Source organism: Squalius cephalus, assembly GCF_949319135.1.
Source record: "Squalius cephalus genome assembly, chromosome: 11".
Lineage (NCBI taxonomy): Eukaryota > Metazoa > Chordata > Actinopteri > Cypriniformes > Leuciscidae > Squalius > Squalius cephalus.
Genome location: NC_137132.1, coordinates 2,892,557 through 2,914,811, shown reverse-complemented (window position 1 = coordinate 2,914,811; position 22,255 = coordinate 2,892,557). Strand labels below are relative to the sequence as shown.

At 37.7% G+C, this 22,255-nt stretch overlaps 1 protein-coding gene across 1 annotated transcript; it reads right to left on the bottom strand.

Annotated features, from left to right (window-relative positions):
- Window positions 1-15: 15 nt before the first annotated feature.
- psmd2 (proteasome 26S subunit ubiquitin receptor, non-ATPase 2) lies at window positions 16-21,703 on the bottom strand. Its single transcript, XM_079885716.1, has 21 exons — window positions 21,494-21,703; window positions 21,074-21,130; window positions 19,174-19,338; window positions 18,963-19,084; window positions 16,029-16,253; window positions 15,789-15,947; window positions 15,508-15,652; window positions 12,147-12,207; window positions 11,930-12,076; window positions 11,735-11,841; window positions 10,794-10,921; window positions 9,717-9,804; window positions 8,822-8,984; window positions 7,903-8,004; window positions 7,674-7,816; window positions 7,505-7,588; window positions 6,465-6,633; window positions 6,183-6,277; window positions 4,291-4,417; window positions 4,075-4,193; window positions 16-465 (listed from the first exon to the last, which is right to left on the bottom strand). Exons 1-21 carry the CDS (start codon window positions 21,596-21,598, stop codon window positions 283-285), a joined length of 2,694 nt encoding a protein of 897 aa, XP_079741842.1. The 5' UTR covers window positions 21,599-21,703; the 3' UTR covers window positions 16-282.
- Window positions 21,704-22,255: the final 552 nt, after the last annotated feature.

The window sequence follows — 22,255 nt, the reverse complement described above, 5'->3', positions numbered from 1 at the left end:
CCAGTGACGGCAACATTTGACCACAATTCTTTTATTTTTGTATCTCAACCTTTTACAGAACAAGTAACAAAAAACAACAAAACATGTTTAAAGCAGGATGATAAACACACTCATTTCTTGCTCTAATTACAAAATGAGGAGAAAACGCGGCGAGGAGAAGGAGGGCGTGAGGAATCGTCACAGTTTTCCCATGGGAGGGAAAGACGGAGACAGAAGGTGGAGGACGAGGTGCCTTTAAATACGATCAGAGGTCCCGGTTAGTGTGCGCTTCAGTCCGCGTGTCTACGCGTCGTAGTTGGGGTTCTTGCGCAGGATGACGAAGCCCTCCAGGATGGGCGTGACGGGGAGGAACTCCTCTGTGGCGAGTTCGGCTCGCTCCCCGTGAGCCAGGAGCACCGGCGTGGTGTGAGTCTGGAAGCCCGTGATGGCTTTGGGTTTACCGGCCTGACCAACCACATCCACAGCCTGGAGACACACAGAAAGAGTTACCACATCTTTCACCATTACTTGTATCATTTAAAAGGGTCATGAATTGAGAAATCAAATTCTCCTTGAGCTTTTTGACATGCAAGAGGTCATTGTACTATAAAAACATCCTGTGTGTTTCGTAACTCAAACTTAGTCCAAAAACAGCTTTTATTGAAACCAAGCTCAGAAAACAACTCGTTTGGAATTTTGTCACATTATGACGTCATAGTGGACGCCCACGTCTACATCATCGCATCTTTAGCCCCGCCCACTGGTGCGTTAGTGAGATGAGAGACACAGGATCACTTGAATAAAAATAACATTCCCTTCCAAAGGATCCTAATGCTATTCATTTTTAACTATGTGAATGTCTCAGTAGAGCATTATTTGTTTGTTTTCGGCACATTTCACCGTGGATTATTTGGTAAATCAGTCGCAATTTCGGCGCAGGCTTTGCAAACACACATGTATGATATGGACTCGACAGTAGGCGCGTTTCCATTACAGATTTGCGCAAAACTCTTGCGATTTTTTTCTAAATGTCGACAAAAAACTATTGCGAAATGACGGCTTTTCAATTAACCGATGTTATGTGACTAAAACTTTCTCTCGCGATCAGTAAAATCGTTCCAAAAAAACATGGCAACGGACATTGGTAGGTTTCTGTACTATATCTCAGCCACTGCACTGGCCATTATTATTAATGGATGGAGATGTATGTGTGTTTTACAAGCATTAATGGTGAGGAAAGACCCTTGTGAGCGGCACATGAGGTGTTTCTCCCTCATTTCTGCTTCGAGGTCTTGATTGTGGCATTTATTTGTGGTTTAGAATTAGGGATGTTAACCGATGACCGTTTGACCGATGGTTGACCGTATCAACGTTAACCGATCAAAGTTGTTGGTAGTCGGTAAAAAAAAAAACAAGTGACCTCTAAATTAGGCTATTATAGACAGTGGACTAAACGCTACTACAGTTAGCCATCTCATTCCAAGATCTTTTTGTGTGAAGTGAACAAATCCCTCACACTCAAGTTTTCATAACTCACCTGTTCGTACTTAATAAACTAATAAAAACATTTGGCGCGAGGTCACAGCGTTTGGGTTCGCGCGCTCACAAGGTTTGCGAAAAGTAAAGGCTACAGGCTAAAACACTCGAGGTTAGAGCCAGGGCAGACGACAGGATGAAGCATGCAAAGAAAAGTAGTGTGTGGGACCAATTCACCAAAAAAAATGACACAGATGTAAGTTGCAACTTGTGTGATACAGTGCTTAAATACAGTAGTAGCACATCATCTTTGATGTAAGGTGATGATGATGATCATCATCTTTCTTTATTATTGTTAGCACTACCTCAAACTAAAGCGGCGTCTCTTCGGAGCTGTCATTTTCTTAAATAAACCGCGGCAATGTTTCAAATGAGCTTCTAACGCTAGACAAACGCCTTTATTTTCAACGCGATCACCTTGTACCCAAACCATTTCGAAACTAAGGAGCCATTTGTCCTCCGATTACAAGCTCCTCGGCGCCGCGTTTGCGGGACTCATGTTTCGCGCTGTAAGAGATTTAAAAAAAGTGACGTGAGCGGGAGGCAGAGCGGCAGAGAGATGCGACAGAGTTGCGAAATTGCAGGCGCGACTCTAAATGGCTGTTATTTCAAATAGCTTGGCATATTTTAAACTAATCGGTTAACCGGTTTCAACCGGCTAATGAGGCTCGGTGGTCGGTCAAGGAAATGTTTAGTTTTCGCCATCCCTATTTAGAATCCATTATTCCTGTAATTCTTTTGTCTTTTATGAGTTTAATAAAGAGCTCTGTCTCGTATTCTGTCCAAACACACCGCGTCGTCTACGTCAGGTGACCTGTACATGCACAAAACCTGTTTCCATTGCAGTTTTGCGAAATATTTCTTTTTCTAATTGCATGAAAACCACCTCATGCGAGCGGAAAAACTATTTTGCGATAAATGGGAGTTTTTGCGAAATTGACGTGTTTCCATTGGCCGTATTTTCAATTCGCAATTTCAATTTGCACAATTTGAAGGGTAATGGAAACGCGGCTAGTAACGCCACAACATGCAAGTAACCGTTCATTCTAATGATCAGTGTGACCAGTGATTTCTGATATGTAATGATTCATGTACAGTCAGATGTTCTGTCTAGGTGTCAGTAAATCAAACCAGCGACTTTGTTTCTCTTAGTAGGATGAAAATAATCTGTAATTTAAATTGTGATTAAATTATAATATAATAAAGTGGTCAAAAAGCACTCCCTCTACAATCACTGGAACTGTCAATCAAACAGCACGAGTTTATCACTGACTCCCGTTATAATCAATTAAGCGGTCTTCACTGCACAATGAATCTCTTATTTACATTGTGTTTGCACTGTTAGTTATGATGAAAGAATTCGTGAGAGCAGAAATTGAGTTACGATGATGAGATCACTGCATTCACGTGCTCAACACATCTGTGATCGGCAACAATGCTCATCACTGCAACCTTTCACGCCATAGATCTAAATATAATGCTATAATCAACACTTTTCAAGATTAGTTAACCTTGAGAGCTGTAACTAAAGGTTTTCAAGAGAGTTCCACATGTAATGCTCATTTCAAATGCAAAGATGTCAGCCAATCACAGCTGTGTTTACACTGAAGTCTCACACAGACACGCCCCTTTCCTACAGAGCGTTCAAATCAGAAGATATTAAAATCAGGGTATGAAATGGCCTTATATTTCTAAATGATGACAATTTTTGATGTAAAAATCATACTAACATAAGTGCATAACAGGTAATACACTTCAAACAGATGAAGTTTAGCTTTGTAGCTAATTCTGGGGCAGTTTTTTTACTGTCTATTGTCCCTGTCAAATAAAGAATAAAAAAACAATAAAATGCAGTTCATGACCCCTTTAAATGGTTCAAATGACTTGCTCTATTTTGGACAATTTCTCATTGTACTCCGTGGAAACACAAAGCCACAGTTAAGACAATGAGACAGAAAGAGGGAGAAACATTTATCACAGTGTGCTAACCAGGCGCCACTTAAAATGTAAAGAGATTAAAAATATATCTTCCATGTTAATCTGATTTGTTCTAACTAGCAATGAGAATTTAAAGAAATTAAAATAAAGGTGCATTAAATTGATCAAAAGTGACAGTAAAGACATTTATAATGTTACAAAAGATTCTACTTCAAATAAATGCTGTTCTTTTAGAACTTTCTATTCGTCAAGAATCCTGAATAATGTATCGCAGTTTCCACAAAAATATGAACATTGATAATAATCATAAATGTTTCTTGAGCATCAAATCATCATATCAGAATGATTTCTGAAGGATCATGTGACACTGAAGATGCTGAAAATTCAGCTTTGATCACAGGAATAAATTACAGTAATATATATATATATTCACATAGAAAACAGTTATTTTAAACTGTAATAATATTTTCACTGTTTTTACTATATTTTTGATCAAATAAATGCAGCCTTGGTGAACAGAAGAGACTCTTTCATAAAGAAATCTTGCCGACCCCAAACTTTGAACAGTGGCTTAATCTCATTGGGCCAAAATCATGCAACATGTCTCACACACACACACACCTGTCCCACTCGGACGGACACTGGCAGAGGTCTGAGCTCCTCGTCGAATGTGACCAACATGCGAGGCTGCATCGCCGCCACCAACCCATAGAGAACGTAATGAGACTTTCCCAAGATTACTGCAGCGAGAGAGACGAGAAATCACAGGTACATATCAGACGGACATTACAGGTGTTGTTTTGATGTGGTTCTGGATGTTGAAAGTGACGTTCTTACTGTTTTTGACGTCCAGGAATGACACGAGGACCGTGAGGAGTCCAGCGACGGCCACCTGACTCATGAGCTGCCGGTCGCTGTGATACGGGCAGAGCGTCAGTGTGCCTTTACCCAGATGAGTGAGACCCTGAAACACACACACATACACACACACTTCAGCAGCTGATCCGCTTCAACACACACCGGTTACTGGAAAATCACCATCCCACAAAACACGCCTACCTCATATTTCACCAAGAAGAACTAAAAACTCAGAAACAGTTTCAATACTGTACTTAAGTTTTTATATTTTTCTAATTAATGTGTTTTCATATTATGAAGTGATCTGATAAAACAACAAATTTTTATTTTTTGTACATTGAAAAAAGCTGAAATAAAATAAATATTAACTTAAACAGTAGAAATTATCTACTGAAATAAAAAGCAAAATTACTAAAACTGAAACAAATTAAAGCTAAATAGAAAAATAAAACAAACTTAAAATGAACTAAATTTAAATAATTTTTTTTAAATTAATTAACACTATAAAATTAAATCACAGTATGTGCCTTGATACTGATTTAATTTTGAATCGTTCATTATTTCTTATTCACAAATATCTTATTTTTTCCTTTTTGATTTTGAGGTAAAATACAACTTGGTCATGTTTTTGTTTTCTACCCACCAACAATTTAGCATATTTTTCTTCTTTTTTATTTCTTAAGACTAAAGGAAAAACTGGCCTAGGATTAGACTACAGTTTTTTAACATTAACAAAACTCTTAAAACGCCACTGCTTCATTCTCTCACTAAAGTCAAATAATTGTTTTTAGCATTTGGAGTTAATTTTGGCCCGGATCACAGCTCACATTAACAGCTCATTAACAGTCAAAACAACAGCAGATGATGTGTTATAAAAAGCATGACTCTTTGTGATGAAATGCACATTAGCACTAAAGAGGAAAGCGTGTATATAATTAGTAATACAAACCAAAAATGTGTCACATGACAATGTGTTAATAATCATCAGCCACTTTTCCATGTCCACTTGAGCTTGGTTTGACACGGCACAATTACAGTTTACGGTAGCCCTCGGTGCTCTCCGCGTGTCGGTCAAAAATAACAAAAAAAAATTGTCAATGAATGTACTATATCTTAGTTTGATAATGTTTTTTATTTAATATTTTGTATTTTTAGGGGATTTTATGGTACTAAATTATATGTACGCTGTATTTATACTCCATTTATTCACTTTTTTGAGCATAGACCTGAAAATTATATTTCCAACTTAAACTGTGGCAAATCTTGAACGCTTCAGAGCGACAGACTTCAGTTTGATCTCTTTTCAAAGACGACACTTGGCAGATTATTGCTGGAGTGAACAAAAAGTTTAAAAAACTGAACTTAAAAAAAGTAACAGATTTTTACAGTGTATTGTTATAAAAAAGGCACAAAAATCCTATTTTTAATTTTTATATAAAATGTATATTTTCAAAATCACGTTTTACTCTAAAACTGTGAGAAAATCAAAGCCATAAATCTAAACAAGCTGTGCTCCAAATTTGATGTTATCTCATAAATGAGCTTTCAGTGAGATGTTGTTCGGCTGCAGTACCAAACGCTTCCACTAGAGGAAATTCGTCTCACATTCGTTTCCAATGCGTCATTTTTGACCGAGTGTGACCGGATCATTTAACCTTATCGAATCATGTCCATGATTTGTGTGTGTGTTCACACAGCAAGTGCCAAAACCTTTACCAAGTTTCGTGCCGTTCCAATGAAGTAAAAAAAAAAAAACGAAACGTAAAATTGTAGATTTTTTGCCCGAAGAGCACGAGAGCGGTTTGTCCCGATGATGGGAAAGCGCCTATAGACATTAGCAGGTCCGTATTTTCAGCTACTGTTCTGCTCACCTGAGCGAGTCGGACCATGAAGAGGTTGTTGGGGTCTTTGGCGTGATACTGCGCCAGTTGTCTGAGCATCGCTGCCAAACGTGCGTTATTGGTGCCTGTAGAAAAAGACCAACACAGTAACCATGAAAACCGCAGCCTCTGATTGGTCGAGGCACTTCATGATGTCATCAGTGCGTTTCAGCGCCTCTAGAGGCCGTGTGAGCATCAACACAAGCATTATTTAAATGCATTTATAATTTATACTTATTATATAATTTTATGTGTCAAATATTACTGACTGACCGCTTCCCACCATTCCCATGGCAAAGATGGAGTTGTGGGACACTTCCGGGTCGGCGTCGTGTGAGAACTTGCTGAGCGTGTCCAGGATGTTTAACCTGGGATTGGAGACTGAGATCAGAGCGAGTGCTAAAGGAACCGCTCGCCTTAACGTGGGCTCCCCGTAACGCAGCTACACACACACACACACACACACACACACACACACACACACATCAGGGAACAAAGCATTAGGGGAATCACTACCATAAAGAGGTCCATATTTCATGCTCATTTGTTTATTAAATATACATTTTTATTAGTAATTTATATGAATATATATGATGTAATTTTATATATTAAATATTATATGTAATATAAATTTAGAAAATAATTAAAATAAACATTGAATTGTTTAAAATTATATAATACATATTTACATTCATATTTTTATATATAAATATATTTAATAAATGATAACATTGATTTATATATAATATATACTGTATTTTTTCCATAATAAATGTAATATGAATTTTACAAATTATATTATAAATTTAAATGATATTTATATATAATAAGTAGGTAATTAAATGCATTTAAATTAAATAAAAAAGTAATGAATTATTATTCTATATGTATTTATTAAATGCATTTGTTTATAATTTATATACATATATAATTTAATATAACAAATATAAATGTAATATAAATGTAAAAAATAATATTTAATATTAATATTTAAAATACAAACTTATACAATATTAGTTATATAAAGTATTATTAAATATTTATATTTATAATTAAATGTATTTATATAAACATTTATTATAAATTATATATCAAATATTACATTTAATATCAATTACAAAAAGTATTATAAATATACAAAATTGTACAATAATATTTGTTTAAATTAAATTATTATTAAATATGTATATAAATAAATATATTATATAAATATATGTTATAAATTATTATAATTTCTTTATTTATTAAATAAAGTAATTGCATTTATTTTTATTTTTTTAATTTAGCACCAAAAATGTCGGTGTAAAACTCACCAGGTGACCAAACGTGCGCAGGGCCATTTCTGAGCCGATCTCCTCACCCATCGCGATGAGAGCGATGCCCAACACCGCCACACCCTGCAGACAGCAGAATCAGCCTTACTGACACACACACACACACACACACCTCTCAACGAGAATGAGAACGAGAACACACACACACCTGATGGGAGCCCATATCTGCCGTCTCCTTCTTATCTTTGTCTTTTTTGTCTTTCTTGTCTTTATCATCATCTTTGTCCTTGATGTCGTAATGCTCGCTGCAGATATGAAGCAACTGCTGCACCTTCAGAACGTTACCGGACCCTGAGAGACAGACGGGCGGTTACACACACACGTGTTTTATAGGAAGTGTGTGACCTTTACCCTGTGTGAGGGAGTACTTGACTCACCTGCGTATGCGCAGATGTCCACCAGCGTGTTGGCGAAGCTACGGAAGGGTTCGGGAACGACTTGAAGAGCTGCTAGAGTGGTTTCGATCGCCTCACCTTTACCTGCACACACACACACACACACACACAATCATGTAATTGTGCATTCTTAATCCAATCAGAACTGTTTACACTGAGAATTAGGCCTGCCTGATAGATCGAAATTAAACACAATATGGTTAAAGTGATTATCAAATCACACATGCTGTGATTTAAAGTGTAACTCTCGCCAAAATGCAACCTAGGGTCTTTTTGTTAATCTACCCGAGGCAAACTTTCATTTAAAAGCATAATTAGGATGGAAACGCCACTTTTAAATTTGACCGTATTTTCGTTTTTGAATGGGAGTGTTTGGGGCACGACTATGATAGCATCAAAATCACTATTTTTAAAACACTAAGAAGGCTCGAGACAACATGAAACTTTGCTGGAAGTGTCACCAGAGGCTCTACACATGAACTCCAGCATTGAGAACAGTGTTTGTGTTCACAGAGTTTACCAAAAAGAAAGATTTTGAACAACTCACTGTGTTTCCGTCCGCCGGCATTTTGTCAGTCAAAAATAGTCGATCTCCGAATGCGAATGAACCGACTCCGAATTTTGCTTCTTATATGAGGATCCTTTTTCAAATACACGGTCAATATTGATTTTCACTAACGACAAAACAACAAATTATCCTTGAATTTATGTGTTACTAAGCTTTAGGAGCTTTCCATCTTTACTCTCCTCCCAAAAATCGACTATTTTTGACTGACAAAATGCCGGCGGTCGGAAACGTCAAAACATGAACTTTGTTTCGGACTTTCACAGTGAAAACGCCCTTAATTTGAAATTCCCAGCAGGTTTAATAGTCTCCGGCCAAGGCGTGTGCTGTTCTTACCCAGGTGGTTGAGTCCGAGGCCGAGCGGCAGCCAGCGGGCGTACGTGTCCTTGAGCTCCTGCTCGCTCTTCTCCATGATGGTCTGCAGGACGGTGGACGTGACGTCACCGTTACAGGAGCCCACAGCGATCATCCCACATGCCAGCGCAGTCACTCCCGCCACCTGCGTGTCCACACACAGATTCATCAGATTCAGATGGTTTTATTTAGTGCCATGTCAGCATTCAAAGCTATTTTCATGCCAAAAATTTGATTACAAAAATACAAATATCATATAAATACAATAAAAACCAAACAAACAAAAACCGCAAGTCACATTATACATGATTTTTTAAATTAACATTTGTGACCCTGGATGACAAAACCAGTCACATGGGTACATTTTTTTGAAATTGAGATGAAGATGATCATCTGAATGCTGAATAATTAAGCTTTCCATTGATGTGTGGTTTGTTATGATAGGACATTATTGGTCGAGACACAACTATTGTAAATCTGGAATCTGAGGATGCAAAAAAATGGAAACATTGAGAAAATCTCCTTTAAAGTTGTTCATTTATGTTGGCGATTGTGCTGCATTCACTCACACAAATACATGTTTTATATATTTATGGTAGGAAATTTACTAAATATCTTCATGGAACATGATCTTTACTTAATATCCTCATGATTTTTGGCATAAAAGAAAAATCGATAATTTTGACCCATACAATGTATTGTTGGCTATTGCCACAGATATACCCGTGCGACTCGAGACTGGTGACGTGATCCAGGGTCACATATTATTAAAAAAAATCCAAAACCTTTTCAGGCATAATATTATATCAATAAGTCCTTCACAGATTCATCACACGCACACACGCACACACACGCACACACACACACACACACGCACCTCCATGCTGGACTTGGAGTCTCCCATGACAGGAAGCAGCAGAGAGAGAACATCTTCTCTGTTAGAGCCGGCGTACGCCAGACCCAACCTACACAAACACAAAGCAGCATCACTATTGTACAGTAGAATGTACTTTCACAAATATTAATCATACATTCATCATTAAAAACTAACACTGTGTCCAACACGACACGCGCTAAAAGGTTATTGTCCATGTTAATCAGAGTGTTTGTCCTAACCAGCCGCGACGGCGACACGCGACGAGTCTATTTTAGAAACGGTTTCTATTTTTCTGCGACGTCGCGCTGGAACAACAAACACAAAGTGTGGCAATGATAATCTCAGGCACTGTTTATGTGCTTTATTTAATGTTAAAAGCGTGTAATGTGACTCTGAATATCATTTAGTGCTCCAGCTTTGAGGCTGTAAAAGCAAAAGTGGATAATTCACCTCAGATCTTGAAATTAAACAAATGGAAACAAGAACGTTCAAACTGTGAACAAACAAGTGTATTCTTTGACAAAGATTGTTTTAGTAACTCAGTAGCCTGTGTGTTTTTAATAATGTTTAAATGGTGTAATATTAGTGAATTTGATTATGTAGCTGCTTATCCATTTTCTTGCGAGTGCCGTCTAGTGTCGACAGACAAATTATTTGTCGCTAGAATCTTATCGCATCGCGTCTGGTTAGGACACGGTGTAAGACAAATTTTCATCCATGTTTTAATTTAATCAGTAAACCTTAAAGGTGAAATATGTAGTTTCTGCAGCACTAGAATGACAAAAATAAAGCATATTTTGCAAACACCCCTTTCGCGTGTCAACTCAAACAACACAACAGCTCTTACAGTGCTTGTGAAGGCATGTTTTAGGAACACGTTTAGCTGTGTTGCTACGAGTAAGCAGTTGAGTAGACTAATAACACTCTTTAAGAGCGAACGCGAGCATCTCACTAGAATAAACCCATCCAGCGTATCTGGATAATAAATTATAAGATTGTTAAAAGTTATTTTAACTTTAAATAAACCATTAAAACAAAAAATGACTTAAGAAATGGTTTGTGTCATTTGTGAATTACCCAAAAATGGCTCCAATCCTCATGATGTTGCTGTTGTGTAAGACGTAGTCGGACAGCAGAGCCAGAGCGGGATCACACTCGTTACGGACGCCGGAGTTCACGATACCACACGCCAACAGCGCCCCGGACTGAAAGAAATACATGTGTCGAATTAATCATTCAGAATATTTTCCCAGGTTTTTCTCTCCAATCAGTAGCGCTGTTTGCTTCTGGCTTTAGCAGCGCATTAATGTCCAATTCTGCACATTCGCAACTTTGAATGGATTGATTGATTTAATGCCATGTCAGCATCTAAGGCTATTTTCATGGCCAAAATTAATTTACAAAAATACAAATATCATATAAATACAATAAAACCAAGCAAACAAACACGAAAAGTCATATTGTAATTCTTTTTTTAAATTAACATATGATAAAAAAAATCCAAAGCTTTTTCAGGCATAATCATACTAAAGTCCTTAAGTGAAATAACTTCATAAAAGAGCTTTCTACTTGTATTAAATCCAGGACAGTCCAATAACATATGTTTAACAGAGAGGGGAATCTTACAAAACATGCAGAGAGTTGGGTCTTCGCCTTTACGCAAAAAAGCACGAGTCAAACTTGTATGACCTAAACGACATCTGGTGAATAGCACTTGATCAGATCTAGTTTTAAAACCCAGGACACACCAAGCCGACGGACAGTTTTTGAGCGCCGGCCGACTGTTTTCTCAGTGCGTTACGCACGGTCGGCAGAATTTGGTTGGCGTCCGCTTTTTTTTTTGGTGAGAGAGAGGACTCTGATTGGCTGTTCAGCTTAGTGAACGAGTCAGTGCATGAGTCTAATAGCAAAACGCTTTGGCGTTGGTTTGGTGTGTCCCGGGCTTAAGAGTGATTAAAAGTGTGTTTGAAATTTCCGGATGCTTTGAATGGAAACATGGCTGCTGTGCGCATTTGTACCTTGATGTAGTCCTCGGATGAATAGAGATATTTATCGATCTGTGTCAGACCACCGTCCACGTCCCACAGCAGGATCATTCCCAGAGAGGCCGCAGCGCTGAGCATGCCTGAAACACAAACACATTTAACACAAAGATTATCACGATAACAGCAGATTTATGCTGTTCAGCAGCCCAGAGATGTGGCTGTTCTCACCGTGGTCCTTGTTCTTGTAGAGCCACTTGTTTCCGTCCTCCGTGAGCAGTTTGTCCTGTCCGAACGCAGCGTTGACGAAGCCGTTGACGAACGAGGAGGCGAGGTTCATGCGAGCGGAGTCCACCTGTGAGCCGCTGCCACCGAACCCTGAGAGACACACACCGTTAGTGAAACACAACACACCATCACACTAATACTGAGATCTGACGGGTCTTACGGTTGTTCTCCAGGTGGGTTTTGTAGATGTCATCTGGCACTTTGGGCTCCATGATGTCGAGCTACAGAGGAAAGGATCAGAATATAACATCTACAAATATGCACATGCAACTGACAGAAATATTATCAATCTAAACGTGAATCTCACAACATTATAATATTTTGCATGAAATAAATAATCAGTGACATTTTAAGACAATAAAGGCACATTTCTCTTCAATTATCCTAATAATAATAATTTATAACATTTTCATTAATATAAGTTTAGTTTTGAAGTGACGTCTTGAGACATTTTAATGATCAAACGCATTTCAATGCATTTTCTCATTATTGTAATGCGATAGAAAAAACGATAGATAGAACAACAGAATGATAGAATGAACGAACGAACGATAGAAAAAACGATAGAACGAACGATAGAAAGAACGATAGATAGAACAATAGATAGATTGAACGAACGAATGATAGAAAGAACGATAGAAAGAACGATATTAAGAACGATAGATAGATATAGATAGAACGAACGATAGAAAGAACGATAGAAAGAACGAATGAACGAACGATAGAAAGAACGATAGAAAGAACGAATGAACGAACGATAGAAAGAACGATAGAAAATACGATACAAAGAACGATAGATAGAACGAACGATAGATAGAAAGATAGATAGATAGATAGATAGATAGATAGAACGAACGATAGAAAGAAAGAAAGATAGAAAGAATGATAGGAAGAACGATAGAAAGAACGATACAAAGAACGATAGATAGAACAATAGATAGATAGATAGATAGATAGATAGATAGAACGAACGAACGATAGAAAGAAAGAACGATACAAAGAACGATAGATAGAACAATAGATAGTAGGGGTGTAACGGTACGTGTATTCGTACCGAACCGTTTCGGTACAGGGCTTTCGGTTCGGTGCACGTGTGTACCGAATGACTGAATGCAATATTTTGTGTGCGGAACATAGGTACATTTTCGTGTTTCCACACGAACATATTAAGTGGCGGAAGTCTCCGCGTTCAGCGCAAAACCCGCCCTGCAGCTGATTCTAATGTTTTTTCCTATTAGACATTCTCTGGTTTTACCCGTCGTCACTGTAACAATGAAATAGACTGCATGGCGAAAAAAAGCTTTTCCGCTTCGTGTGCGCCGCCGCACTCTCCGTTCCGTGGCGTGCGCGCGTGTGTGTGTGTGTGTCGACGACCCGCTGCGCTCTCTGCTCAATGTTCGAGTCCGTGTTTGCGCTGCGCGTTCTGCTCTGTCGTTAACGGCCCAAACACTCCAATCATGTACCGATCACGCACTGGAAAAGCAAAGTCCGCTCAAATAAGGTGAAATTTCTCAGTAGTAACTTAGATTTCTGTTTGCTGAGCTGGTATAGTCATGCTGGCAACAATGGTAAAATGACCTGCTCTGATCACATGCTCTGGTAATAATAGCTTTGTATAGATTTGGACTATATTTTATTTTGATAATTATTAAAAAAGTGGAAAAAAAAAAAATCTTAAATTGATTATGTTGATTGATTATTGAAAAATAATAATACATTAATATATTTGTTTAATATTATTTTAATATAGGGCTATTTTCTGTTCCTGCACTGTAATCATAGTTATTTATTTATATTTTTCATTATATTTTATTATGTGATATTGGTTTGAGACTGAGAGTATTTTATTTAGTGGAGAACTTTGCAGCAGTATTTTATTTCTTATTCTTTTTTTATTTTATATCTATTTTATTACATTTTATTAAAAAGTGTTTAAAAAAGTGTAAACAAATTGTTAAAAAAAGTTTATAGTAATAAACAACCTGCAGTTTAATGTTTGCATTTCTTTCCCTTACTGTACCGAAAATAAACCGAACCGTGACTTTAAAACCGAGGTACGTACCGAACCGTGATTTCTGTGTACCGTTACACCCCTAATAGATAGATAGATAGAACGAACGAACGATAGAAAGAACGAAAGAAAGAACGATAGAAAGAATGATAGGAAGAACGATAGAAAGAACGATACAAAGAACGATAGATAGAACAATAGATAGATAGATAGATAGATAGATAGAACGAACGATAGAAAGAAAGATAGAAAGAACGATAGAACGATAGATAGATAGATAGATAGATAGATAGATAGATAGAACGAACGAACGATAGAAAGAAAGATAGAAAGAATGATAGGAAGAACGATAGAAAGAACGATAGATGGAACAATAGATAGATAGATAGATAGATAGATAGATAGATAGAACGAACGAACGATAGAAAGAAAGAACGATACAAAGAACGATAGATAGAACAATAGATAGATAGATAGATAGAACGAACGAACGATAGAAAGAACGAAAGAAAGAACGATAGAAAGAATGATAGGAAGAACGATAGAAAGAACGATAGGAAGAACGATAGATAGAACAATAGATAGATAGATAGATAGATAGATAGATAGATAGAACGAACGATAGAAAGAAAGATAGAAAGAATGATACAAAGAACGATAGATAGAACAATAGATAGATAGATAGATAGATAGAACGAACGAACGAACGATAGAAAGAACGAAAGAAAGAACGATAGAAAGAACGATACAAAGAATGATAGATAGAACAATAGATAGAACGAACGAACGAAAGAAAGAACGAAAGAAAGAACGATAGAAAGAACGATACAAAGAACGATAGATAGAACAATAGATAGAACAATAGATAGATAGAACGAACGAACGATAGAAAGAAAGAATGATAGGAAGAATGATAGATAGAACGAACGATAGAAAGAACGAAAGATAGAACAATAGAAAGAATGATAGAAAGAACGATAGATAGAACAATAGATAGATAGATAGAACGAACAAACGATAGAAAGAACGATAGATAGAACGATAGAACGATAGATAGATAGATAGATAGATAGATAGATAGATAGATAGATAGATAGATAGATAGAACGATAGATAGATAGATAGATAGATAGATAGATAGATAGATAGATAGATAGATAGATAGATAGATGGATATACCCATTATTGTCATAGAGTTATAAAACAGTCCTTTCTGGATACTATGATATTCTTATTAATATCAGCATGAATTAAATGACCATGATCCATAATTACAATTGTACTTTGCAACAAAAATATTTCATATTTTTTCAGCTGCTCTGTAATAATGATAAAGTAGGGATGTGAACTGTCATAAAAATGAGGTCAAACGGTCCTAAAAAAATAGGCTTAGTTTTCTTTACTCAAGATTCAGTCTGTGCATTTTCTCTTATGACCCAGATATTTCGTGACCTGGATATTTTTCTCTCTCTGTGTGTGTGTGTGTGTGTGTGTGTGTGTGTGTGTGTACCTCTCTAGCGAGAGCCAGGAAGTTGCTGTTGAGCTGCACGTTGGACATGATCTCCGTCAGATCTTCATAATCCTCCACATCTTCATTGAGCTCCAGGAACATGCCGTGACGACCCAACATGAACGACATCTGCTTCTGAATGACACTGCGCACACACACACACACACACACACACACACACACACACACACACACACACACACACACGTTACTATCAGTGTTTTGCAACTCGAGATTCAGTATTCAGTAGTGTGTAAATGAAAAGTGCATGTTTGTCATACATGTCTTTGCAGGAAGTGAAGATGTTCTCCACCAGCTCCACGTCATTAAGCATCAGTGCGAGTCTGAGGGCTTCTGGGTAACGGTTAAACTTGCGGAAGATGTTGAGAGCGCATTTCAACAGAGCCGAGTTCTCCGGCTCAGGGACGTAACTCACACAGCTGGAGACACAAACACACGATCAAAACAGGAAGACACCTAAAAAGACACGTTCAGATTCATTGTGGGTAATCGTGTCACACCTGGTGAGGTAAAGGCAGACTTTAGCGTAGGCGTTTTCATCGATGTACGTATCCAGCATGTCGAGACGCTCGATTTCCATCAGGAGGTCACAGGCCTCGTGCTCGGCATTGTGGGCCATGTTATACGGGACGATCTCTTTGACCAGCTTCAGAAGTAATTCCTGTTGAGCTTTATCACCTTCCTCGATCTCCTGCCATTCCTTAGCAACCTCTCCGGCAAGATGCCTGGAAACACACACAGGGTCACGTCACTGATTCGGCACGGAGAGAGCTAGAAAGTTCCCAGACTGCATTAAAGAAAGTTTGAACTACGGGAGGTTCATAGGGTCAAATAGAGCCTCCTTTAACCTCACTATTTTTGACCCGTCCTGGCAACAAAAAAAATTTATTTTCACATTCTTTATTAAAAAAACCTTCCAAATGATGTATGATTTGTTGGAATCAGACAAAAAAATGACTGAGCTGCACCAGATTGAAGTCGATAGAGTCAGTAAAGGCAATTTTGAGAAAAATTGAGATAAAGTTTTCAGAAGGTTACAAAACCATCCCTTAAAATCCCTGGTAATAACACCAAATTTGGCACACACAAACTCAACCAAATATCTATAGGAAAAATATATATTAAACTTTTTTTCCCATGATACCACAATTGTACCACAATTTTAACATTGAGCTAATTTTTTTGTAAATTTGGAGTGCTGTCAGTACAGAGATCAACGACAAAAATCAGTGTTGCCTACACCGTGTTATCCTTTTTAAAATTTGCACCCTGTTGACTTCAATAGGGCAAGTTTTAAACCTGCTTTTAGCCTCTTAACATCCTTGATGTGTCATTACAAGTGCACAGGTCATGTGAGTGATCGACAATCGACAATCGATTACTATGGACTTTGACCGAAAACAGGATGTAAATACAGGTATTTGCGCTGGCTGAAATAACATCATTTTTATTCATATCTTTCACATCTACTGCAGTCAGATTCACCCGTGTTCACTCTGAAGGAATCACTCACATGACCTGTGCACTTGTAATGACACATCAAGGATGTTAAGAGGCTAAAAGCAGGTTTAAAACTTGCCCCATTGAAGTCAACAGGGTGCAAATTTTAAAAAGAGGATAACACGGTGTAGGCAACACTGATTTTTGTCGTTGTTCTCTGTATTGACAGCACTCCAAATGTACAAAAAAATGAGCTCAATGTTAAAATTGACCGGAGTTCTCCTTTAATTGAAATGGACAGTCCGCCCTACAGTAGCGCACGGATCTAATATAATGTTACACATTTGATGTTTTTCCACAACAATTAATCAAACGTTCACATAAGACAAAACAGATAATGTTTGCGTGAATATTCACCAAGACAGATATTTTGAAATACTGTAATTCTGTGTGTGTGTGTGTGTGTGTATGTGTGTGTATATATCGGGGTCGTGCGCAGTCTAAGGCGTCTTTGTGCGCAAGCTTTGGATCTGTCAGTCGGCGCGAGTAAGATCGTTTTGTTTAAATAAGCATATTAGTTTGAAAATCACATTTCATTGGTCCAGACTCGTGCCTTTGAGAAATTACTATGAATATTGACAAAGTTGGAATGCTGCGCTTTAAAACGATACCAAACTTGTGCTGAAAGGAGCGCCATCATCAAGAAGTGAGCAGAGAAAAAGGGGCATTTTACATGAACAAGGGAAAATGTACAAATAAAGACATTTTTAGATGTTTAATCGCTTTTTGGAGCATTGGGATCGCTAGACGAGGGCTTAATGAACCTCAAATTTAGACATTTTTCACTTGTTTTACCTGTAGCTTGTAATTAGCCGAGCGCATTCCGACTCCTTTTGCCACCACGGGTCACAACTTTTTAACTGTATATCCGTTATTGTCGCGTTAACTTAGGCCCTGTTTCCACCTGGTATTAAGATGCGTTTTGGTCGATCAGATCTCAAGCGGACAACATTAAATACAGATTTAAACGGGGTCTAAAACTTTTTGAGCTTGTCCACTTTCCACCACTTGAGTTCAAACAGCCACTAAACACCGTCTAATGAACTAACGCGTGAGCATTATGGGAAGAGCTCGAGTCAGACGGGGTTTAAACTGTCGACTGGAGACACAAGTTTGGTTTGAAGAGGAAAAACGTATCAATCACAATGTTCTCTCATCATTCCTGATGTCTAACACACACTCACAGCGTTCGGCTGATCTCGTGTGTGTCAGAGCAGAAACTAAAGCTGATGTTCTCAGTGTGTTTCTCTGTCGTCTCCGGTCGTGTTCATATGTAAATTCAAGAGCTTATTTTGTCCATTAGATCGAAAGATCTGAAAAATAGACCCTCCCCTCAAAGAAATCAGGACAGAAGTGTGTGAAAGTGGACAAAAGAGACGGATTAAAACACCAGGTGTGAACGGGAATGTGTCTCTCTCCTCTACTTGTGATCTGATCGACCAAACGCATCTTAATATTGATGTAAACAGGGCCTAAATAGAAAACAAGAGACATAATCTTCGTACACAATACGAGTTGCAGTCTGAAACGTTTTTCCACCCTCTTTTGATTGACAGGATATAATCAGCCCTGATCATCAACTGTTTTTAAACAATCAGCCAATGGCCAATAGTGGAGATAATTGCTTTTATAAGCCGATACATTGATGCATTCCTACATAATAGTTTTACTTTAAAGGTACAGTACATGATTTCTGAGAAATGCCATTGATGTTTGAAGCCCCTCCCCCATCTTGAGTGGACACGCCCCTTACTGCTGATTGGCTAAAGTGTTTTGGTGCTCGGTCTGATCCACTTTCAACAGCATTTCTCAGAAATCGTGTACTGCACCTTTAAGCTTTATTTCAAATACCAAAAATGATTTTTTTAGTAGTTTTAGCTAACAATAACACCACCGGTCTTCAGGCTGTCGTCTGGCTGTGCTGGTTCTCGTACCTGACGTATTCGTGTCCCCATGAGGCGAGCTCCTCCTGTGAGCCCAGCAGACGATACTTCAGACACTCCCGCTCGGTGCTCATGGTCATGGCGAGGACAGACACCACGTCGGCACAGAAATGCTGTCAAACAGAGAAGGATTGACACACAGACATAGGCTAATTGTTCTTATAAAATCATCAGAGCCGTTTAATTGATGCCGCAAACACACCTTGTTCTCTCCGGGCGCCATGTTCTGGTAGATCTCTTTGAGTTTGGCGTAATGGGGTCGCAGGAACTTGAGTGGTTTGGGCACCGACGTCATGGAGGTCGTGGAGGAGCGGATCTGCCGGCGCAGTTCTTCCAGAGCAGGACGATACAGAGACGTGTCCGTCTCCTGCGCAACGGAGAGAAAACAAGCGTCGAGACACAAGAAAATCAACACATTTAACTTATGGGATATTCAGATTGTGATTTTATCCATGAGGATTTTATTGTATTGTGGAAAAAATGGGAATGGGAATGAAAAAAAGTCAAAGAAAATTCAGAAATATAGAAATTCATTACACTTTGATCCATTATTGTGAAAAATAATTCTAGTAACACTTTACAATAAAGTGTCATTATATTAACAATATATTTTTAAAGCATTTATTAATCTTTGTTAATGTTAGTAAAAAATTAGGGCTGTCAAAATGAATGCGTTATTCCATGCGATTACATTTTCCCAGTTTACCGTGTTAAAAATATTTAATGCAATCAACGCAACATCCATTTTTCTTCATCCTTTGGTTGCAGTATATAATCACGCCGTCACTCATTTAAATGCTATTATTAACCATTCAAGCACGATAAGATGCAAAAAAAAAAAAAAAACTCAAATCTGTCAAGAGGCTCTCTGTGAACAAACACACAAAAGACGCAAAACACAGTTCTTTCGTACTTCAACAGACAAAAACACACAAAATGATGTTAAAATTTCCGTTTAGTTGAGTATCCTCGCAAGCGCAGTCTTAAATGAGTCAAATAAAGTCTTAAATTAACAGTTGTGAGAAAAATAGGATCAAATGTCAGACACACGTCATGTGCTTCAGGTCTTAAAGTGACAGCAGCCTAATAAACCTGCTGAAGTCTGTCATTAATTATAATCACAGAACAAAAGACACTCACTGCTCTTGACTGAATAATGTTTGTAGCTTTAATAAGGATAAATCTATAATCAATTAATAATTTATGTAGTGAAGACTGCAAAATGTTTGATAACTTTATTCAATTCCTGTATATTTACCTTATAGACCTACCTGAAAATCATAAAGCACTGTTTACAAGGTTACATGGGTGAAAAACAACAAAAACACTAACATTTCTGTGCCTTTTAGCAGAGCAGGGTAAAATCTGAGCCATCCCAGCAGGACCAATGGAAAAAACCTTAGCGCTGAGCCCTGATATATTAAAGGCACAGCTAAATATGACATTTATCACAATGGGTTTATGTGAAGATTGTTTAAGGGATAACTTAAATTAAAAGTTGTTATTTTTTGAAAGCTTATTAAATGTTAAAAACTATAGTTTTCAATTATACTGTATTGTTGAATGGCTAAAATTGAGGGAAAAATTCTATTTAATAGATACGCCAGTATTGGTATCAGTGATGCTGGCCTTCATCTATAGTGCTTAGTAAAGAGATGCCATTAAACATGTTATTTCTGCATTGTTTTGGAGACTCAATGTGAAAGTATTGCAATATGACAATATATTAAAAACTTTAAAGTCAGGTGCAATTAATTATTTTTTTAATTGTTTGACATCTCTTGTAAAACAATTGTTCAGTGTTTGTTCATGCTAGTTCACACTGCATTAACTAATGTTAACAAATATATGTTTTGATCTTAATAATGTATTAGTAAATGCTGAAATTAACATTAAGATTAGAAATGCTGTAAAAGTATTGGTTCATTTTAACAAATGTTAAAAAACTGAAACCTTACTGTACATTAAAACCCAGTTTACTTACATTACAATAATTCGCACGCAAAATTCAGGATATTTCTAAGTAAATTAATGTTGCTTCTTCAAACTGACAGTTGAACCAGGAATAATGAATAAATCCAACAAAAGCCCTCTGAACTTACACCGAGTCTCTCCACGAGCATCTCCAACTCCTCCTGGAGCAGTTTGTCCTCCTCTGACTGCACAAACAACACAAACACATCAGAGAAGTGATTATGAACAACATCAGACCTCTGTAAACAATGAAAGATAGTTATTTTTAAAACCAGACCATGGAAGTTCTCCTCAGGGAAGCATTTCTATCAACTTTATCCAAACATCCCTATGTTTATACAACGACATGATACATATAACGTATACATAAGAGTCTTATAATCACATACACGTTGTTTTAAAGTGTTTTGTGCCGAAAGTGATTGACATTCATTGATAACTCATAAATAATCACAAACATTACTGTGGTGTGAGTGTGTGTGTGTGTGTGTATGGCCTTCAGAGTGACTCAGGCGGAATTCAAACACGGGTGTTTTTCTCTCTCTCACCAGCTCCTGCTCCTCTTTCTTCTCTTTCTCTTTCCCCGCCGGTTGTTTGTCCTTCTCCTCCTTGATTTCGTCCTGCTTTTTCTCCTTTTTTGCGGTTTCCTCCATGATTTTGATTCTGCTGTTTCTCTGAATGCGAGTCACTACCGCGGCTGCTGTTTCTTCTTCTACGGCTGATGCGTTATGGCACCGCGCGCTCTACTGTCTCCTGTGGACCGCACTGAGAACTGCACTGTATATTAAAGCCCCCGTGTGGTGAAAATCCAGCGTTTAATGTTGTTTATATGTGTGGTGTTTTTAATATGTTTTTAAGACAAACCATGTGTAAATTCATAACTCAACACCATTGCTGAGTATTTTCTCCTTAAAACTACAGTGAACCAAAGACATGCAGCGTCTCAATTCGCCTACCTATACTACGCCCCAAAAGTATGTACTCTTTTTGTGAAGAAAATGTAGATACTTTTAAGTGTGTAACAAAATGTAGACAAGCTTTGGGACATACAATCATGTCATACAATTGCGCCTTTAAAGGGATAGTTCACCCAAAAATGAAAATTAGCCCATGATTTACTCTCCCTCAAGTCATCCTAGGTGTGTATGACTTTCTTCTTTCAGACGAACACAATCAGAGTTATATTAATAAATGTCCTGGCTCTTCCAAGCTTTACAATGGCAGAGAATGGCCGGTTTCTGTTTAAAGTCCATAAAAGTGCATCTATCCATCATAAAAGTGCATCTGTCCATCATAAAAGTGCATCAATC

Excerpts from the sequence above, each read along its gene's own strand:
- psmd2 (XM_079885716.1), bottom strand. The coding sequence starts at position 21,598 with ATGGAGGAAACCGCAAAAAAGGAGAAAAAGCAGGACGAAATCAAGGAG. Across the intron at positions 19,085-19,173 it reads TGGCGCCCGGAGAGAACAAG|CATTTCTGTGCCGACGTGGT; the intron begins GTGTGTTTGCGG and ends TCTGTTTGACAG. Across the intron at positions 7,817-7,902 it reads GGACATCTGCGCATACGCAG|GGTCCGGTAACGTTCTGAAG; the intron begins GTGAGTCAAGTA and ends TCTGTCTCTCAG.